This window comes from Eleutherodactylus coqui, chromosome 8 (assembly GCF_035609145.1).
Source record: "Eleutherodactylus coqui strain aEleCoq1 chromosome 8, aEleCoq1.hap1, whole genome shotgun sequence".
NCBI classification, from domain to species: domain Eukaryota; kingdom Metazoa; phylum Chordata; class Amphibia; order Anura; family Eleutherodactylidae; genus Eleutherodactylus; species Eleutherodactylus coqui.
Genome location: NC_089844.1, coordinates 97105710 through 97127543, shown reverse-complemented (window position 1 = coordinate 97127543; position 21834 = coordinate 97105710). Strand labels below are relative to the sequence as shown.

At 46.6% G+C, this 21834-nt stretch overlaps 1 protein-coding gene across 2 annotated transcripts in view; it reads left to right on the top strand.

Annotated features, from left to right (window-relative positions):
- CPO (carboxypeptidase O) overlaps positions 1-21834 on the top strand; it is a 189539-nt gene that overhangs the window by 101175 nt on the left and 66530 nt on the right. For both annotated transcript variants that reach the window (XM_066576096.1, XM_066576095.1), the window contains one exon: positions 324-413. In XM_066576096.1, the coding sequence (XP_066432193.1) occupies positions 334-413 (80 nt within the window). In that variant the 5' untranslated portion in view covers positions 324-333. The remainder of the gene's footprint in view (positions 1-323; positions 414-21834) is intronic.

Sequence of the window (21834 nt, the reverse complement as noted above, 5' to 3'; positions counted from 1 at the left end):
TGTCTTTTGTGTAAAAGCAGTGCTCCTCTCTCAGCACATGAAATGATCATTCCTATTAAGGATCTAGCCAATGCCAGTTAAATTAAACAAGGACAATGACATATCCTACTTAGAATGCCATTGTGTCTGATGCCACAGCAGAACAAGGCTTAAAGTGATTTGGCCTCCCGGGAGAGTTTCAGAAGAATCCCAAACAGTTTTTCAGCCTCAGATAGGTGTGGGTTAATAACTGCTATAACTGTGCAGAGAAGTGATCACTCTTCTAAAGTTCACTCAGCAACCAGCAGTTTGCAGTCTGTTAACCGACTTGTGTCTTTATGCAGCTTCAACAAGATGTATCTTCTCCTGTGGAATGCTGGTGTTCTGGGAGTTCTGATCCCGCAGGTGCTGGGCATGAAGATAAACTATGATGGGTAAGACATTTTCCTCTTTTTTTACTATCAGATACAAATCATTGCTGCACTTCGATACACATTGCAGATCTGCATTTTAGTGGAGTTTCTACCCAATAGGATTTGAAAACTTGTTTCTTTGTACATTCATCCTAATTCCTATTCTTGTAGTGAATAAAAAGTGTTTAATTTCACGTTGGGCTAAACATTTCCAGACCAGTATGGAGCCGGCATGCCTTGTCTGTTTCAATGCCACCATAAATCTATCCCATAGATGTGTCACTGATTGTAAATGCATGTGTGTCCTTGGCAGGGTGTTCTTCTGGCAGCCATCTATGTAAGGCATTTCAATCATTATTGCTGGGACTTGTGCATCAGGTCAAGCGAGAGAGCCGTGTACAGAGTATTGTTACATTTAGAGTCATTTCCAATGACTGGAAATGTACATAAATATATATATATGCGCACATAAATATATATATATGCGCACTCACACATTCTTGTGGTCAGCTTGCTATATGTAGACATTCCCTTTGATGTTCATTCAGCAGATGGTTCTCTGTGAGTTATGCTTTGTTGTCTTCTGCATCATCGTTTAGCATTATTAATGGCTTGAACTTTTGGACTTTGTTTTTTTCAGCAGGAATAACTATGCAGCGCCACATACTTATAAGGTTATACAACAGTGTTTCACAAACTCCAGTCCTTACGACCCCCAACAGGTCAGGTTTTAAGGATTTCCATAGTATAGTACAGGTGATGTACTTATTTTCAGTGCCTCGGCCATTACTACAGGTGTTCTCTCTATAGGATCAAATATTACTAACAACTATCTACATCATAGTGTTTTCAAACATTTTACATTGTGTCACAGTGCGCTGCTGTTCCTCCAGATCACCTGTCATTGGGCACCATCATCTTGTTGCTTGCCATGCTGTGTCCAATGCACCTCTCTCTTCTTTGCCTATAGGGTTCACAAACACTCCACCCTCTTATTTTTAAAGGGCCATTTTGGGCTCCCTAAACCTGTCCCCCTCCAATCTTGTCCTTGCACCTCCTTATTTAGGGTGGATGCCTAAGCAATTGGTCTCTTCCTGCATTTGTGACAAAGCCCCTCTTCGTTGGTTCTGATTTTGATCTTGCCTGTGTTCTGACTATCCTGACTTCTGAGCTCAGCCTGACTTCAGCTCTGTATATTGGACTCTGCTTTGTGTGCAGCCTGCCCTGACTTATAGCCTGGAGCTTATTTATGTACCTGTGCCGCCAGCCGAACTCAAGCCTGTTTACTTGCTATGCATCAGTTCAGACCTTCAAGTACTGTGACTCGGCCCAGTGCAGCTCCGGCAGCCACATAACTGGGACTATCTGTGCATGTAACAGCCACAAAGCAAAACCAGCATCTCAATTGGAGGAGTCAAGCATAAAAACCACGGTTCCCCAGGTGCTGCCACCTCAGCCCACCGCCAAGCCGATGTTTGGCAAGGCAAATCCACATCTGCCTGCCTGACACATTGGCACATCATTCTGATTACAAGCCCTTGAGGATTACTCCAATTGAACGAAATTTACATTCTAGTGCCAATAGATTTAAATTATTAAGGAAGAGGGAGGCATTTCGGATTTACAAATAATCCACACTTCTTCCATATGGCGTCAATGAAGCTGTATAGTTTATTTGTTATGCAGGCGGTTTTACTAGAGTCCTTCATTTCTTATCTATGAATTGCATGATCATTGTAGCTTGAAGTGATTTTACTATTATTTGTTTTATAGATGTTTTTTTTTTTATTTTGCTGCAGTTATTTAATTTTGATGTGCATGCTTATATGTGTTTGCTTGGCAAATATAGTATTGGTATTAGTGATATGATATTCAGTTTTTTTCTATATGCAAATGACTTTTGCCATATTAACATATTTATTTTATTTTTATTTTTTGTGTGAAAGGCTTATGTTTTTTGGTGTTTATTGTGTAAAGCCCCAGTGAGCTGATTGAGTGCTGGCATATGCCGGTGGGTCTCAATCAGGTTTTTAAACATTGAGATTTTTAACATTGCAATTGTAGTATCTCTTTTGCACATGGCCTGAGAAAAATCTCAAAATTGGTATTATACATTGTTGCAGCCATAATGGTACGACTCACAATTCCTTGGCTTGACTATCCATGTTACACTATTCTTATAGTACTTTTGATTATTATGTCATTTTATAAATAATAGAAAACATATCTGATTAACCCCTTCCCATCCCAGGGCATAAATGTACATCCTTGCTGGGAAGCAGTTCCCGCGTATGGACATACATTTACATCCTATTGATGGTGCGGACTTAGAAGCTGAGCATGCATCACCTGCAGCCGGAGCCGGCTGTGACTGACAGTCATCCTACTGCTGCAACAGCCGGGATCAATGAGAATACCAATCTAGATCTCTGCTATTAGCCCCTTAAATTATGTAATCAAGGTTGATCGCAGAATGAAAAGGGAGGACACTAACTCTGTGACATCATTGGCCCTCTGCCATCTATCATGGCAACCATACAGCAGATAATGGCAACTAGGTCTGCCATGGCCTGTGATCTCAATGATTAGCGATAATGCATTGAAGTGCAGAAGTAATGCAGTATATTATCAGTGTGTACATAGGATAGTAAGTTCTATTTTTTATTTCCCACAGAGACATTAAAAACTGTATAATAAAATGGTAAAAAAAAAAACTAAAAACAGAAAGATTTTTTTCACACTTCCACCCTCTTCATTTAAAGAAAACTATAAAATCCATGTTTCTTATCTTTGCATCCATAATGACCTGTACAGTAAATTGAATACACTTATATAATTTTTTTTGCATGGCAAATGCTATAAAGAAACTTTTAAAAAAATAGATTTTTATTAGAGATGAGCGAGCATACTCGTCCGAGCTTGATACTCGTTCGAGTATTAGGGTGTTCGAGATGCTCGTTACTCGTAACGAGTACCACGTGATGTTCGAGTTACTTTCACTTTCTTCCCTGAGAAATTTGCGCACTTTTCTGGCCAATAGAAAGACAGGGAAGGCATTACAACTTCCCCCTGCAACGTTCAAGCCCTATACCACCCCCCTGCAGTGAGTGGCTGGCGAGATTAGGTGTCACCCGAGTATTGAAATCTGCCCCTCCCGCGGCTCGCCACAGATGCATTCTGAGATTAGTTCAGGGAAAGTGCTATCGTGTTGGAGCTGCTATAGGGAGAGTGTTAGGAGTATTTTAGGTTTCAAGAACCCCAACGGTCCTTCTTAAGGCCATAAATCTTCTCTATATGCGCTCAATGGGGCCGGCGGCAGCAGCGCCGACCCCATTGAGAACATATAGAGGACAAATCATTCTTCTCTGCCACAGCTGTAACAGCTGTGGCAGAGAAGAACGATGTTTGCCCATTGAATTCAATGGAGCCAGCAATACAGCAGGTTCCACTGAAAGCAATGGGCTGCCGGCGTGCGCGGGGATGAATTGTCGGGAAGGGGTTAAATATATAAGCCGTTCCCTGCAATTCATCCAGAAATGTGTTACAATAAAAATATATACCGGCGTATAAGGCGACGGCGCGTATAAGACGACCCGCCAAATGTCACCTTATACGCCGGCAATACAGTGGAGCAAAGAATAAAAATCATTACTTACTTCTTCTGACGTTCTGCGGCGCTCCTGCAGGCTGTTGCTCCCTCCTGGTTCCCGGCAGAGCATTGATTTCTCTACGAAGGGCTTTAAATCCCCGCCTCCAGAAACACACGTGCCTTCAGCCAATCACAGCCAATGACAATGATGTCATTGAATGGCTGTGATTGGCTGTGTTTCTGAAGGCGGGGATTTCAAGCCCTGCGTCCAGAAAGCAATACTCTGCCGTGGACCAGGAGGGAGCGACAGCCTGCAGGAGCGCCGCAGAACGTCAGAAGAAGTGAGTAATGATTTTTATTCTTTGCTCCACTGTATTGCCGGCGTATAAGGTGACATTTGGGGGGTCGTCTTATACGCCCCGTCGCCTTATACGCCGGTATATATTTTTATTGTAACACATTTCTGGATGAATTGCAGGGAACGGCTTATATATTTAAACCCTTCCCGACAATTCATCCCGCGATCGCCGGCAGCCCATTGCTTTCAGTGGAACCTGCTGTATTGCTGGCTCCATTGAATTCAATGGGCAAACATCGTTCTTCTCTGCCACAGCTGTTACAGCTATGGCAGAGGAGAACGATCTTTACGCTGACAGTGTGGGGGGGGGCACTCTTGCCGCTATTGTGGCTTAATAGTGTGACCTGGGAACTTGAGATGCAGCCCAACATGTAGCCCCTCGCCTGCCCTATCCGTTGCTGTGTCGTTCCCATCACTTTGTTGAATTGCCCAGATTTTCACAAACGAAAACCTTAGCGAGCATCGGTGATATACAAAAATGCTCGGGTCGCCCATTGACTTCAATGGGGTTCGTTACTCGAAACGAACCCTCGAGCATTGCGAAAATTTCGTCCCGAGTAACGAACACCCGAGCATTTTGGTGCTCGCTCATCTCTAATTTTTATTCATTTCTCCTCCAAAAAAGGCAATAAAAATAATCAAAAAAGCCATACATCCTCAAATGGTACCAATAAAAACTACAGCTCATCATGCAAAAAACAAATACTCACAGAGCTCCATCCTTGAAAAAATAACAAGTTATATTTTAAAAAAAGGGTTTTATTGTGCAAACATAGAAAAGCTTTAAATAATATATTTATAGTTATTGTCATAAATGCACCAAACTGCAGAAAAAATGTATGTGGTTTACACTGCGTGATTACTGCTGTAAAAAAAAATGTTAGAAATGTGTTTTTTTTTCTCTGCTCTCCCAAAGAAATTAAAAGTTATACAATACATCATATTTACCCCAAAAATGGTACTAATAAACAATCCCTTATATGGCTGTGTTGACAGAAAAATAAAGTTATGACTTAAGTGAAAAAGTGGAGGTGAAATTTAAAAAAAAAAAAAGGTTACGTCGCTAGGTGCAAAATAGCCCATGTTAGTAAGGGGTTAAATGACTTCATGGTACTGTTGCTTGCTTAATTCCATGTGTTTATGTGAGAAAGAGATACGTAGGAAGAATTGGAATTGTTACCGTATATACCGGCGTATAAGGCGACGGGGCGTATAAGACGACCCCCCAACTGTCACCTTATACGCCGGTATTCAGTGGAGTAAAAAAAAAAAATTTTATTACTCACCTCCCACGGCGTTCTGTCGCGCTCCGGCAGGATGTCGCTCGCTCCGGCAGGCTGTCGCTCGCTCCTCGTCCCCGGCGCAGCATAGCTTTCTGAATGTGGGGCTTGAAATCCCCGCTTCCAGAAAGCTAATACACACGCCGGCAGCCATGACATCATTGAATGGCTGTGATTGGCTAAAGCACATGTGGCTTCAGCCAATCACACTATTCAATGACATCATTGAATGGGTGTGATTGCTAACACGTGCGCCTTCAGCCAATCACAGCCATTCAATGATGTCATTGAATAGTGTGATTGGCTGAAGCCACGTGTGCTTTAGCCAATCACAGCCATTCAATGCTGTCATGGCTGCCGGCGTGTGTATTAGCTTTCTGGAAGCGGGGATTTCAAGCCCCGCATTCAGAAAGCTATGCTGCGGCGGGGACGAGGAGCGAGCGACAGCCTGCCGGAGCGAGCGACATCCTGCCGGAGCGCGACAGAACGCCGTGGGAGGTGAGTAATAAATTTTTTTTTTTTTACACTTTTTTTTTTTTTGTATTACCGGCGCATAAGACGACCCCCGACTGCAGAGCAGATTTTTCGGGGTTCAAAAGTCGTCTTATACGCCGGTATATACGGTAGGTCTAGTATAAGCACACTGAAATCGATTAGTCAGCTGATCACTAAAGGCTCATTTAGACACGGCGATTATTGCTCAAAATCCACTCAAAAGCCGTCTTTTGAGCGATAATTGTTCCGTCTAAAGGGCGGCCATCGTGCACTATTCGTTGATTGTTGACTTTTAGCAAGCTAAAGGTCAGCAATGAGCCTTATCAGCACCACGCGTGGAGTTCTCAGCGGGATACCAGCTGATGGCATTCTTTCAGCTGGTATCCCGCACAAAGCTCTAAGTGATAGCTATGAGAACAAAGCAGCTCCTGCTGTTCTCGGCACTATCAGCTCAGCAGGATATCAGCTAACAGCTTGGAGAACAAAGCAGCTGTTTGCATATACAAAGCAACTGCTGTTCTTGGAACTGTCAGCGGTGTCCCGCTCTGCCTTCATTTAACTCTTAAGTAGCTGATTTTATGCAAAGATGATCGCTCAAAACCGTCACTCAAACTGTCATTTGAGCGATCATCTTTCAGTGTAAATGGGCCTTTAGTGACTGTTGAGATATTTATTCAACTATTCATGGATGTACACTGTCCAGTAAGCCCTACCACAAGCTCCCACTCATTCACCGATACAAGAATATAGGGTTTCTGTCCTCCAATGCTATTTTATTTCACTTGGTATTTTAACAAAGAGTAAGTTGTTAAAGAGTAACCTAGTTTTTCCTTTCCAGAGATTTTCATAGATTACTAACTTACTAAGGTTTATACAAGACGCACCCATCAAGTTATCAGGTTTATTGCACCCACAGGGAAGTTGTTGAGTTAGAAAAAATGATCAAATCAATTTACAACTACAAATGCACAACTGAAAAGGGAAATAACTTTACATTTTTGTTTGTCTTGAAAGGAAGTCAGATGAAGGACTTTAGAGGGAGTAATTCCCAGAGGAACAAGATGTTATGAAGAGCAATGTAAAGATAGATAAAAACAGAGTAAAACAGCCAGAACAAGCATAATCCATTGTAAGGCCAGTGGTAACGAGCACCGATTGACAAAGCATGTCAGTTCATTGCTTTTCATATAAGACAGACGATTGTATGGAGATAAATGATCATTTGTCCCCATACTGCTATCATTGGTTCACATGGGGAGATGTGCGGCCAACCAGTGAGCAGTTTCACTGACAGCAAGAAAAGGTCTAGAAAGTGGTAAGGATTTGAAATACTTGAGGCTTATTCACACCAATGAGATTCTCAAGTGAGTTTTGTGCGATACAAGACACACAAAACACGCACAAGTATGAAATCCATTCTTTTGAATGGATCTATTCATATGAGCAATTTGCTCCTCACAGCCAGCAATGCTACAAGGAAAAAAAATCACAGCATGTACTATCTTTGGGCATTCTTGCAGGAGGAATCAACCATTGCTTTCTATGGAAATTTGTGTGTGTGTGGGGGGGGGGGGGGGGGGAATGGGACATGCATGCAAGTGCAGATTTGATTAATGAAGTCTAAGTAGAGATGAGCGAACGTACTCGTCCGAGCTTGATACTCGTTCGAGTATTAGCGTGTTCGAGATGCTCGTTACTCGAGACGAGTACCACGCGATGTTCGAGTTACTTTCACTTTCATCTCTGAGACGTTAGCGTGCTTTTCTGGCCAATAGAAAGACAGGGAAGGCATTACAACTTCCCCCTGCGACGTTCAAGCCCTATACCACCCCCCTGCAGTGAGTGGCTGGCGAGATCAGGTGTCACCCGAGTATATAAATCGGCCCCTCCCGCGGCTCGCCTCAGATGCATTCTGACAGAGATCAGGGACAGTGCTGCTGGTGCCGGAGCTGCTATAGGGAGAGCGTTAGGAGTATTTTTGGCTTCAAGAACCCCAACGGTCCTTCTTAGGGCCACATCTAACCGTGTACAGTAGTGTGGAGGCTGCTTTTTGCAGTGTTGCACTTTTTTTTTCTTGTATATCGGCCGTGCAGAGCATTGCGCCCTGCAGTAATTATACATACTCCAGGGCCAGTAGTGGTGAGGCAGGGACAGAAGACATATTTATTGAATATAGGCAGTGGGCCTTTCCAAAAACATTTGGGAAAAAAAATCTATTTGGGCTGCCTGTGACTGTCCTCAGTGTACTGGGTCTGTGCTGGGGGTAGTTGTCCTCCTAATTCATACGCAGCCAGCTAAGTGTTACAGCAGGCTTGCGCAAAATTATTTCCTGGCTCTGTGTTGGCTGTTACATCACCACTGTATTCCAGTCCACAGTGCAACAGTCTGCAGTTATTTTACATACTCCAGGGCCAGTAGTGGTGAGGCAGGGACAGAAGACATATTTATTGAATATAGGCAGTGGGCCTTTCCAAAAACATTTGGGAAAAAAATCTATTTGGGCTGCCTGTGACTGTCCTCAGTGTACTGGGTCTGTGCTGGGGGTAGTTGTCCTCCTAATTCATACGCAGCCAGCTAAGTGTTACAGCAGGCTTGCGCAAAATTATTTCCTAGCTCTGCTGTGCGTTCCGTAAGCGAAGTCAGCCTCCAACCACAGGCCAATAAGCGGCACATTTAATTACAGCGTTCTGTTTCTGCACTACTGGTAATACACCATGCTGAGGGGTAGGGGTAGGCCTAGAGGACGTGGACGCGGGCGAGGACGCGGAGGCCCAAGCACAGGCCAAGCTCCTGATCCAGGTGTATCGCAGCCGACTGCTGCGGGATTAGGAGAGAGGCACGTTTCTGGCGTCCCCACATTCATCTCACAATTAATGGGTCCACGCGGTAGACCTTTATTAGAAAATGAGCAGTGTGAGCAGGTCCTGTCGTGGATGGCAGAAAGTGCATCCAGCAATCTATCGAACACCCAGAGTTCTGCGCCGTCCACTGCTGCAACTCTGAATCCTCTGGCTGCTGCTCCTCCTTCCTCCCAGTCTCCTCACTCCATTACAATGACACATTCTGAGGAGCAGGCAGACTCCCAGGAACTGTTCCCGGGCCCCTGCCCAGAATATGCAGCAAGGGTTCCGAATCCTCTCCCACTGGAGGAGTTTGTCGTGACCGATGCCCAACCTTTTGAAAGTTCCCGGGGTCCGGGGGATGAGGCTGGGGACTTCCGGCAACTGTCTCAAGACCTTTCAGTGGGTGAGGAGGATGATGACGATGAGACACAGTTGTCTATCAGTGAGGTAGTAGTAAGGGCAGTAAGTCCGAGGGAGGAGTGCACAGAGGATTCGGAGGAAGAGCAGCAGGACGATGAGGTGACTGACCCCACGTGGTTTGCTACGCCTACTGAGGACAGGTCTTCAGAGGGGGAGGCAAGGGCAGCAGCAGGGCAGGTTGCAAGAGGCAGTGCGGTGTCCAGGGGTAGAGGCAGGGCCAGACCGAATAATCCACCAACTGTTTCCCAAAGCGCCCCCTAGCGCCATGCCACCCTGCAGAGGCCGAGGTTCTCAAAGGTCTGGCAGTTTTTCATTGAGAGTGCAGACGACCGACGAACAGTGGTGTGCAACCTGTGTCGCGCCAAGATCAGCCGGGGAGCCACCACCACCAGCATGCGCAGACATATGATGGCCAAGCACCCCACAAGGTGGGACGAAGGCCGTTCACCGCCTCCGGTTTGCACCGCTGCCTCTCCCCCTGTGCCCCAACCTGCCACTGAGATCCAACCCCCCTCTCAGGGCACAGGCACTACCGTCTCCTGGCCTGCGCTCACACCCTCACCTCCGCTGTCCTCGGCCCCATCCACCAATGTCTGTCAGCGCACCGTCCAGCCGTCGCTAGCGCAAGTGTTGGAGCGCAAGTACGCCGCCACGCACCCGCACGCTCAAGCGTTAAACGTGCACATTGCAAAATTTATCAGCCTGGAGATGCTGCAGTATAGGGTTGTGGAAACGGAGGCATTCAAAAGTATGATGGCGGCGGCGGCCCTGCGCTACTCAGATCCCAGTCGCCACTACTTTTCCCGATGTGCCGTCCCAGCCCTGCACGACCACGTCTCCCGCAACATTGTACACGCCCTCACCAACGCGGTTACTGCCAAGGTCCACTTAACAACTGACACGTGGACAAGCACAGGCGGGTAGGGCCACTATATCTCCCTGACGGCACATTGGGTGAATTTAGTGGAGGCTGGGACAGAGTCAGAGCCTGGGACCGCTCACGTCCTACCCACCCCCAGAATTGCGGGCCGCAGCTCGGTGGTGGTATCTGCGGCGGTGTATGCTTCCTCCACTAAACCACCCTCCTCCGCAACCTCTGTCTCGCAATCAAGATGTGTCAGCAGCAGCACGTCGGCAGCAGTCGGTGTCGCGCGGCGTGGCAGCACAGCGGTGGGCAAGCGTCAGCAGGCCGTGCTGAAACTACTCAGCTTAGGAGATAAGAGGCACACGGCCCACGAACTGCTGCAGGGTCTGACAGAGCAGACCGACCGCTGGCTTGCGCCGCTGAGCCTCCGACCGGGCATGGCCGTGTGTGACAACGGCCGTAACCTGGTGGCGGCTTCGCAGCTCGGCAGCCTCACGCACTTGCCATGCCTCGCCCACGTCTTTAATTTGGTGGTTCAGCGCTTTCTGAAAAGCTACCCACGCTTGTCAGATCTGCTCGGAATGGTGCGCCGGCTCTGCGCACATTTCTGCAAGTCCCACACGGACGCTGCCACCCTGCGCACCCTGCAACATCGGTTTCATCTGCCAGTGCACCGACTGCTGTGCGACGTGCCCACACGGTGGAACTCTACGCTCCACATGTTGGCCAGGCTCTATGAGCAGCGTAGAGCTATAGTGGAATACCAACTCCAACATGGGCGGCGCAGTGGGAGTCAGCCTCCTCAATTCTTTACAGAAGAGTGGGCCTGGTTGGCAGACATCTGCCAGGTCCTTGGAAACTTTGAGGAGTCTACCCAGATGGTGATCGGCGATGCTGCAATCATTAGCGTCACCGTTCCTCTGCTATGCCTCTTGAGAAGTTCCCTGCAAAGCATAAAGGCAGACGCTTTGCGCTCGGAAACAGAGGCGGGGGAAGACAGTATGTCGCTGGATAGTCAGAGCACCCTCCTGTCTATATCTCAGCGCGGTGAGGAGGAGGAGGAGGAGGAGGAGGGGGAGGAGGATGAGGAGGAGGGGGAAGAGAAGGAGGGGGAAGAGACAGCTTGGCCCACTGCTGAGGGTACCCATGCTGCTTGCCTGTCATCCTTTCAGCGTGTGTGGCCTGAGGAGGAGGAGGAGGATCCTGAAAGTGATCTTCCTAGTGAGGACAGCCATGTGTTGCGTACAGGTACCCTGGCACACATGGCTGACTTCATGTTAGGATGCCTTTCTCGTGACCCTCGCGTTACACGCATTCTGGCCACTACGGATTACTGGGTGTACACACTGGTCGACCCACGGTATAAGGAGAACCTTTCCACTCTCATACCCGAAGAGGAAAGGGGTTCGAGAGTGATGCTATACCACAGGACCCTGGCGGACAAACTGATGGTAAAATTCCCATCCGACAGCGCTAGTGGCCGAAGGCGCAGTTCCGAGGGCCAGGTAGCAGGGGAGGCGCAGAGATCAGGCAGCATGTACAGCACAGGCAGGGGAACACTCTCTAAGGCCTTTGACAGCTTTCTGGCTCCCCAGCAAGACTGTGTCACCGCTCCCCAGTCAAGGCTGAGTCGGCGGGAGCACTGTAAAAGGATGGTGAGGGAGTACGTAACCGATCGCACGACCGTCCTCCGTGACGCCTCTGCCCCCTACAACTACTGGGTGTCGAAGCTGGACACGTGGCCTGAACTCACGCTGTATGCCCTGGAGGTGCTTGCTTGTCCTGCGGCTAGCGTCTTGTCAGAGAGGGTGTTTAGTGCGGCTGGGGGAATCATCACAGATAAGCGTACCCGCCTGTCAACCGACAGTGCCGACAGGCTAACACTCATCAAGATGAACAAAGCCTGGATTTCCCCAGACTTCTCTTCTCCACCAGTGGACAGCAGCGATACCTAAACAATACGTACGCTGCACCCGCGGATGGAAGCATTGTTCTCTATCACCACCAAAATGTGGACCTTTTAGCTTCATCAATCTGTGTATAATATTCATCCTCCTCCTCCTGCTCCTCCTCCTGAAACCTCACGTAATCACGCCGAACGGGCAATTTTTCTTAGGCCCACAAGGCTCAGTCATATAATTTTTGTAAACAATTTTTATACGTTTCAATGCTCATTAAAGCGTTGAAACTTTCACCTGAACCAATTTTTATTTTAACTGGGCTGCCTCCAGGCCTAGTTACAAATTAAGCCACATTAACCAAAGCGATTAATGGGTTTCACCTGCCCTCTTGGTTGGGCATGGCCAATTTTTACTGAGGTACATTAGTACTGTTGGTACACCAATTTTTTGGGGCCCTCGCCTACAGTGTAATCCAATTAATTTTTTGCCCACCTGCATTAAAGCTGACGCTACATCAGCTGTGCTGGGCACTGCAATGGGATGTATTTATGTACCGCCGGTGGGTTCCAGGGAGCCACCCATGCTGTGGGTCCACAGGGAGTTGTAACTGCATGTGTCTACTTCTAAAGAACCCCAGTCTGACTGGGGCATGCAGTGTGGGCCGAAGCCCACCTGTATTTAATCGGACGTTACCTCAGCTGTGATGGGCACTGCAATGGAATACATTTTGTGATAGACATGATGATTATTTATAAAATGTCTATCGTTTAATATAACCCAAATGTATTTTGCTATTGTAATGACTTTCAGCTCTGAGGAGTTCAAAGGACACACACAATCTAATCATGGTATTTGCTCTAAATACATCGAAGTTGCTCAACCAGTTTCTAAGAAGTTAAGGGCTACAGTGTTATGTGTATATACTGTGTGTTTACCTAGGCCCCTTCCACTCTTCAAACACAAGCTAGTTAAACACATCATTTGTCAACTACACAGAATTCCTTAAGGCTGTCTGCATGCTAAAGAATACAAAGTCCATACCTTGGCGGACGTGAGGACGGGAGGGTAGGGAGGCGGGAGACTCTGTATAATCTAGCGAATAAGAATATATATATGTTAGTGATGTAATCTGTTAAACGCCCATAAAGGGCAGGTGTTATCCTTTTCAATAAAAAGGCCTGTCTGGACGTCTCTGCCAGGAGAGCCATTTTTAACATGAGATTCATACCTTGTGTTTGACTTGGTCATACTGCTTCCACACAATTAGGAAAGCGACAAAATACCCCAAAGCCTGCTGGAGAAATCATATTCCAGATCAGTGGCGTCTCTGGGTGGACCGAGTTAAGAGATTTTGATTTCTTTCATTCTGGAAAAATACAGAGATCGGCGGATGGCACGCAGAACTCAGGGGCCCGAAAATCTACAGAACACGGTAAGATTGCTTTATGTAAATCTACCGATGTGATCTGGGTTCTGACTGCTTTTCTGCCTGTTCCTGATCCAGAGTGATAAATCAATGAAAGGCAGGTAATATAGTTCTTTCTTACTCGGAAAAGACCACCGTTTTAACCTGCTTAAGGGGTATTTTGTATGCTGTGTCTGTTATGTCTGAGACGGTTAAAAATTGTTTATGCAAGACCAAGAGATAAATTCTGTGAGGGTTAATGTGTCGGGAGGGCGGACTCGGCTGTTTAAGTCTGAGGGAACACGCCAGTGACACGTGCTCCTAGGTAAAACTAGTGTGAGGTTAGGAAGATTTATGATACGTATACTTAACTTTATGATTGAGCGTGTTATGTTCTCATATGTGAAAAGGTATATACGTATGAAGTATAGTCGTGCTTTGCGACGGCTGATTTCTCCAGAATATTATTGAGGTTTTGGTCATTGAAAATAATCGTCAGTCTCTGTGTATAGCTAAATGTCCTGTCTAGATCGTGTACAAGGAGTGCTCTTGGGGATTACTAGTATACGGTGGGCTGTTATAAAGGTAGATGAGATATATACCTTGGGTTGATATAAAGGTGGATATATATATATACCTTGAGCCGTTGTGGGTATTCTCCAGTAATCCCGTCTGTCTGCTATTATAGAAACAATGTGCAGTGTTGATTATTGGGGGAGGGCTGCTGATAAGAGTGAACTGAAAGCTTTTTCCAATTAACCCTTTCTGTTTACTTTGTCGTTCCCTGTGTTTTGTAGAATTAATGTGCATTATAATTCTGAGTGGGAAAGAGGTTATATGGAAAGGATTTGAAGAAAGTAGATTTTACAAGAGAAACAGTACTGTGTGCAGAAACTTTGAATAGAATAGAATAAGCAGGTAGCATAGAGTTGAGCAAAGTGAGCAAGGACAAAGGTCATAGAGCTTGTCATCTGGTTGCTGAAGGCAGCAGAGTTTACTGAACATGTAGAAATGTTATACAAAGAGAAGGACCAGGAAAAGTTGCAGAAAGAAATGTTAGGTCATGGACAGATAAGATAGGCTGTAGAAAGTTTTCAGAAGATGAGCAGGAAGCCTAGCAGAAAGAAAGGTGTTTTTAGATTGCTAGGAGGAGGTATAATGTAGTTAAGAGATTGAAGAGGAGAAAGCATGTAGGGGGGGTATGTGTATTGCTTATGAACAATGTAATGTCTTTGTGTTGACTACAGCCCCTCCCTGTAATGGCGGCCATGCTTGCAATGTTTACAATCCAACATAGTGTGACTCTGCAGAAAATGTAGTGAGGCCTGCCCCCACCCTGAAGTTACTTCCCCCCATGTGCTCACTTTCAGGGTGTGTGATGTTACTTCCGGTCCCTCCCCATCCGGGACAGGACCTGGCCCCGCCCCTTCCTCCTCCAGCGGCCATCTTGCCTCACCTGGAAGTGCTGCTGCCCCTGGCCCCGCCCGGTCCTCCGGCAGCCATTTTGCCTCGCCTGGGAGATCTGTAGCCCCGCCCCTTTCTGCCTCTGGCGGCCATTTTGCTGCATTTGGGAGGCCTATATTTCCCAATGCCACTGTATCCAGTGCTAACATCATGATTGTCTGAACAAAGGTTTTGTTTGACCAGACTTTGTTACGCTCCAAGATGTGGCCACTTTGGATGTGTGATAAGTTCAGGGAAACAAACCTTTGTGGAGATGCAGCTTGGGACATAGTAGATGACTAAGCTGGTTTATAGCGCATGGAAGATTGGAGTTGATGCATGGGGGGCAGAGGCCGGGAATACATGACAGGGGACGCTCTCTCATGTTCCCAGGGGCTCTGTTTTCCACTGCCCGCTTCTCCAATGGATACTCAGACAGATGATGTTACGGAAGGCTCCTACAGATGGAATAATTTCACTATAGTCACCCAGCAAACTTTTTCATGCAATTTGGTGAAGTAATTTTACTTTTTATGTGAAGAAAGAGGGACTGAATTGCCCAGAGTAGGATGTTAATTCATCCGTATTCTTTAGTTTTTCTTTAAGCCTTTTGTATATTCTAGTGTCAGTCTACACTGAAGCTATAATTATATTCCGACAGGAGAGTAAAAGCTAAACGCTGGCCATACCCTGAAATACTATTACACTGGGTGACGTAAAATTTGAATTGTGTGGCGCCCCCTTGTGTTAAAAAATGCTAACTGCAACCGGGAAAAAAAAAAAAAAAAAAAAATCTAAAGGAGATTTTCGCTCAGACTTCGCTGCATACAATGTCACCTTGACCTACAAAGTGCTTGTTTTTGTGCCTCTTGGTTTACTAGTTTGAACGCAATGACTCTTTTTCCATTGAGTATTGCGGTTCAAAAGGGGGGAGGCATAGGTGATCTGGGTCATAGATGATCTAGGTGTTGTAGATCAGCTATTGGGTTTGAAAAAAAATAAATAAATGATTTTGTGCTACAAGATTCCGAGCCATGTGAAAAAGAACATCAGAACGATTATTTAGTACTAATTCAGTAAGAAACTGCAGATATGCAAACAGTTATCAGAACCTCTGTTGATAATGCATATGTTGAGCTTTTTGCAGATGGTACCAGGGTGAGGATTGATGACTCCACATCGGATATGCAGTGGTCACACAACAAGATGTCCTAGAAGCAGAAGCTCTGCCTCCGCATGTCACAGTACAATAAGCGGAATGGAAGGCCCTCACTGAGGCGTGTAGAGTGGCGAGAGGTAAGACCGGCAATCCTTTACACTGACTCCTGGTATGCATTTGGCATAGCTCATGATTACGGCCCAATATGGAAGGCCAGACAGTTTTTTACCTTAGCAGGACAACCAATTGAGAATGGTGCAACGGTACAGAGTCGCATGGAGGCCCTACTTCTACCTGACAAAGTTGAGAGTTCGCACCGATTCCTACACTGGAGAGGCGAGAGACGACACCCTCGCTGACAGCGCAGCAAAGGCAGCGGCCCTCAAGCCGTGGAAGAAAGAAGAAAGATACTGACAGCATGAGTCAGTGGTAAAAAAAACTTTGGACATTGACAAAAATTTGGACTTTGATATGCTAAAGACTTTTACAGTTACCAGCCAGCAAGGAAGGAAAGAATAAATGGACTAATATGGGAGCAGCAGAAACAGGACAGCGTGTGGTGAACGGTCAACAGCACTTGCCCACCACAGTTCCTGTATCCCATGATGGCCCAGCTGATGGACGGAAAGACCCACCTAGTAAAGCAGTAATGACGACGACGCTTGAAAGAGGTTGGGCGACTTCTAGGTTCTCTGTAGCTGCTGCATCATTTGTCCAGTTTAGCATGATCTATGCCATAGGTAAGTCAGGGCAGAAGTAAATTTGCCACACCACACTTGCCGGGACCACTCTACCCATTTCAGGGATTGCAAATTGACTACGTTCAGCTCCCACTTGTTGGGAAGTATGAATACGTGCTTGTTGTTGTTGATGTCTTTGCAGGTTGGAGGCCGACCCTGTTACCAAGGTAAACAAGTAGGTAACCGCAAAGAAGCTCATGAATGAGGTAAACTGTGAATATGGGGTACCAGAAGTGATTCAGAGTCAGACAGAGGTATAAACTTCGCAGGTGAATGTAACATGTCATGTCTGCTCTGGGTGTATCCCAGGCCTTTTACATATTGTACCACCTTTAGTGTAGTGGAAAGGTGGAGAGACGTAGTGGCACGCTAAAAAGTAAGATACTTAAAAATGACGCCACTTTGGAAAGACTGTCATCCAATAGCCTTATACAGTGTTAGATATGAACCCAGGGGGGATTATACATTGTCTCCCTACGAGATTGTTTGGGCTAGCCCCAAGGCTAGGTCGTTACTATCCTCAGTGGTTACAATTACAATCTGATGTGTTGACTGAGTATGTGATTTCCGTTGTTAAAGAACTAACCAAAGCCTATGCACAGGTGTTCTCTTCCAGACTCAGAGGCAGACACTGGGACACATATCTTGCAGCCTGGGGATTGGGTGTGCATCAAGAAGTTCCTCAGGAAGCACCCTCTTGAGCCCCGATTTGATGGCCCCTACCAGGTGCTTCTGACTACTGCCACAGCTGTGAAACTAGCCGAAAGACTTACATGGATCCATGCTTCATACTGTAAGAAAGCTTCAGATCCGGGAGACCAGTCTTAGTTGTGCCAAAGACATTACTCTGGTTAAGGCTAGTGAGAGAGGAGGGTGGCAACTGGAATCCTTAGTCGGAAGAATATGGGGGTATGGTTACCTTCTGGTATAACTCGTCCAATGCTCAAGTAGCCGCATATTCCTTCGACTATTGTACTGTGGTCCCGTGTCTAGGCACAAGATCCCACCGCAGGCCAGATTTAGCTCAGTCCAGCTGGTTATATGACTTATATACCCGGGGAATACAATATGTTCGCGCCACTGATAACGTCTGGGGAGAAGACTGCCGTTATTGGGGATTAGTGGGATGGAACGCAGGAACAGACTAGTCCTATAAACCGCGAAGTGCCTTAAATAAGAAAAATAAGAGCGGGAAATCCCTAATTAGTCGTATAACCCTCCTTGAGAATAATAAGGACAGCAGGTATTGGAAGGCTGAACTTAGTATGCTGCTTGGTTTTAATGCGGTTGTTACACTAACCATGGGAGATCCAAGCCCGGGGGACGGGGGAGACTTATAGTCTGGGGACATACCGGTACGGGAGGACAGATCCCTTAGGGAAGTTTAAAATAAGGGGTATGGTAGATGCAGCCGAATGGAAGCCTTCACTTAGTCCCGTGCCCATAATTAACCCCCTCCGCCGTAAGATAAAGACCTTGACGAACATGATGATCATAGCCGACCCTACCTTTGAGGACACCTTGACAGTAGCGACTGGCTACTCTGACCAGAATCTCTGATTGGAGTTGATGAGGTACAATGCTAACAGGAGCAACAAGTCTAACTGTTGCGTGTGCGGTAGTGCCCGACTACACTCGGGGATGGTCCCCCTAAATCTCCCTGTAGATGCTGAAGAGTGGTTTATTAGTCTCTTCACGAACATTTCCGCTAATTACACTGTCCGTGAGAAATGGAAGAAGGAATACTCTATAACTACTTAAGTGTTTTGCACCGGAGAGAGTATTACTGACTACCCTGGAAACTACACCTGCCAGGCAAATAGGCAGGGTGGAGGGAGATTTTTGGGGAACTCGCCAACGGGTATTGCTCCTCCTACAGTATGATAGGAGGGGAATAGATGCAGAATCAGGTCCAGTCCTTAGGAGACGTTTACTGGCTTTGTGGAGACATGAGGTAGAGGACCCGCCTGGAGGGTAATTGGACAGGGGAGTGTGCCTTAGTAAAGCCCTTATGCTCCTCCACATCCTGTCAGACACCAACGTTTCCCTTGTTTGAAAAAGATGAAGAGCCAGTTCCGATAATGCCAACCACATGCGCTACCAAAGAAAAAGGAGAAATGTACTAGTACTGTGCCTGCCCCGATCTCCTAAGATGGATTGTCAGTGGAATTCCCATTTGCCTAGGGATAGTGCAGAAGACCTTAGGTTCCGGCGAGGGCACACCCTGTGGGGTGTTAACTTGTACAGATAGAGGGTATGGATGCCCGGAAATGAGCCCAGGGAATCCATGGCCTCCCTCTGAGGTGAGGTAGGGATCCCCCCCCTCCTAGGAGTAGGGACTTACGGGCAGTGGGAAAACCCTGACGCAAGGGTGAGGCGACTTGGACGTGTTCACCATTAGGACTATCTCCAGGAGGGACATTGGTGTGGGTGAAGATTAGGGAGTCCCACGCCATGCGTACCTGTGCACGCTACTAGTATTGTAACATTATGCTAGAGCGAGAAGAGAGACCCCTGGTGGTAGTTTTGATCTACACGTGTACATTGACGTCATAGGATAGCCAAGGGGGGTACCTGACAAGTTTTAAAAATTAGAGACCAAGTTAAAACTAGATTCGAGTCCATTTTCCTGATCATTATGGTAAATAAACGTTGATTGGATTAATTATGTTTATTATAATTAACAGCGGTTTATAAATTATACTAGAGACGCCTTATAGGGACTAGTCGACCAATAGGACCTACCTCGACTATGACTTTTCAAAATAGAATGACCTTAGATATGACTTTAGCTAAAAAGGGGAGTGTCTGAAAGATGATAGGGGAGACTTGTCATACCTACATCCTAGACGACACGTGACCCGCGGGTAAAGACGCACTTGCCATTAAGAAGCTGACCGCACTAACTAAAAAGAGCTAACTTTTGGGACCAGCCCTCGCCATGGATGAGCGGGTGGTAAAGGATCCTGGCACAGACGGGCGTCGCTGTTGTATGTGAACTGATGGTTACCTTTTCTGTTCTAGTCTGCTGTGTTATCCCCTGTGTCAGAGAGACCTGTGAAACTGATGCTGGAAAAGCCGCTCCCACCATGAGTTTGCTGGATGCATCCCCAGAAGGAGTGGACAAGTCCTACACCCCCTTGAAGACCCTAAAACGAACCTTCAACGCGCTCCAGTTATAGGCTCATGCGCAGAAAACTGTGAAAATTAGATAGAAAATTAGAGGATAGACATTTTAAGGGGGGATTGTGATAGACATGATGATTATTTATAAAATGTCTATCGTTTAATATAACCCAAATGTATTTTGCTATTGTAATGACTTTCAGCTCTGAGGAGTTCAAAGGACACACACAATCTAATCATGGTATTTGCTCTAAATACATCGAAGTTGCTCAACCAGTTTCTAAGAAGTTAAGGGCTACAGTGTTATGTGTATATACTGTGTGTTTACCTAGGCCCCTTCCACTCTTCAAACACAAGCTAGTTAAACACATCATTTGTCAACTACACAGAATTCCTTAAGGCTGTCTGCATGCTAAAGAATACAAAGTCCATACCTTGGCGGACGTGAGGACGGGAGGGTAGGGAGGCGGGAGACTCTGTATAATCTAGCGAATAAGAATATATATATGTTAGTGATGTAATCTGTTAAACGCCCATAAAGGGCAGGTGTTATCCTTTTCAATAAAAAGGCCTGTCTGGACGTCTCTGCCAGGAGAGCCATTTTTAACATGAGATTCATACCTTGTGTTTGACTTGGTCATACTGCTTCCACACAATTAGGAAAGCGACAAAATACCCCAAAGCCTGCTGGAGAAATCATATTCCAGATCAATTTATGTACAGCCGGTGGGTTCCAGGGAGCCACCCATGCTGTGGGTGCACACGGAATTCCCATTGCGGAGTTGTTCCTGCCTGTGACTATTTATAAAAAACCGCGGTCTGACTGGGGCATGCAGAGACCTTGACAGAATGAATAGTGTGTGGCACATAGGTTCCCCATTGCTATGCCCACGTGTGCAGCTCCTGATGGCAGTGGCACAGGATTATATTTCTCATTGCTTCTGTACAGCATTGTGGGCTATCGCCCCGCCCCTTTTAAAGAGGGTCGCTGCCTATCCGTGCCAACCCTCTGCAGTGTGTGCCTGCGGTTCCTCCTCATGGCAGACGCACTTATAAAAAGACATGAGGGTGGTGTGGCATGAGTGCAGCTGAAGGCTGCGCAGGGACACTTTGGTGTGCGCTGTGGACACTGCGTTGTGCGGGAGGTGGGGGTTGGGCAGCATGTAACCCAGGAGAAGTGGCAGCGGAGTGTCATGCAGGCAGTGATTGTGCTTTGTTGGAGGTAGTGTGGTGCTTAGCTAAGGTATGCATTGCTAATGAGGGCTTTTCAGAAGTAAAAATTGTTGGGAGGGGGGGAGGCCCACTCTTGCCGCTATTGTGGCTTAATAGTGGGACCTGGGAACTTGAGATGCAGCCCAACATGTAGCCCCTCAGCTGCCCTATCCGTTGCTGTGTCGTTCCCATCACTTTCTTGAATTGCCCAGATTTTCACAAATGAAAACCTTAGCGAGCATCGGCGATATACAAAAATGCTCGGGTCGCCCATTGACTTCAATGGGGTTCGTTACTCGAAACGAACCCTCGAGCATCGCGATAATTTCGTCCCGAGTAACGAGCACCCGAGCATTTTGGTGCTCGCTCATCTCTAAGTCTAAGGCCTCATTCACATGAGCGCTATCCGCATGGGTTCCTATAGAAGCGTTCACATAAATGATTGTTAGGCGCGCTTAATTCGCACACCTAACAAAGATAGGACATGTCACTGCAGGTCACATCTAAGCTCTGTGGTGCACGCAAAGATAGGACCAGGATCTTTGCTGCGTGCTTCCCATAGTCTCCTATGGGAGCTGGAAAGCATGGACCACGCACCTTGGATCG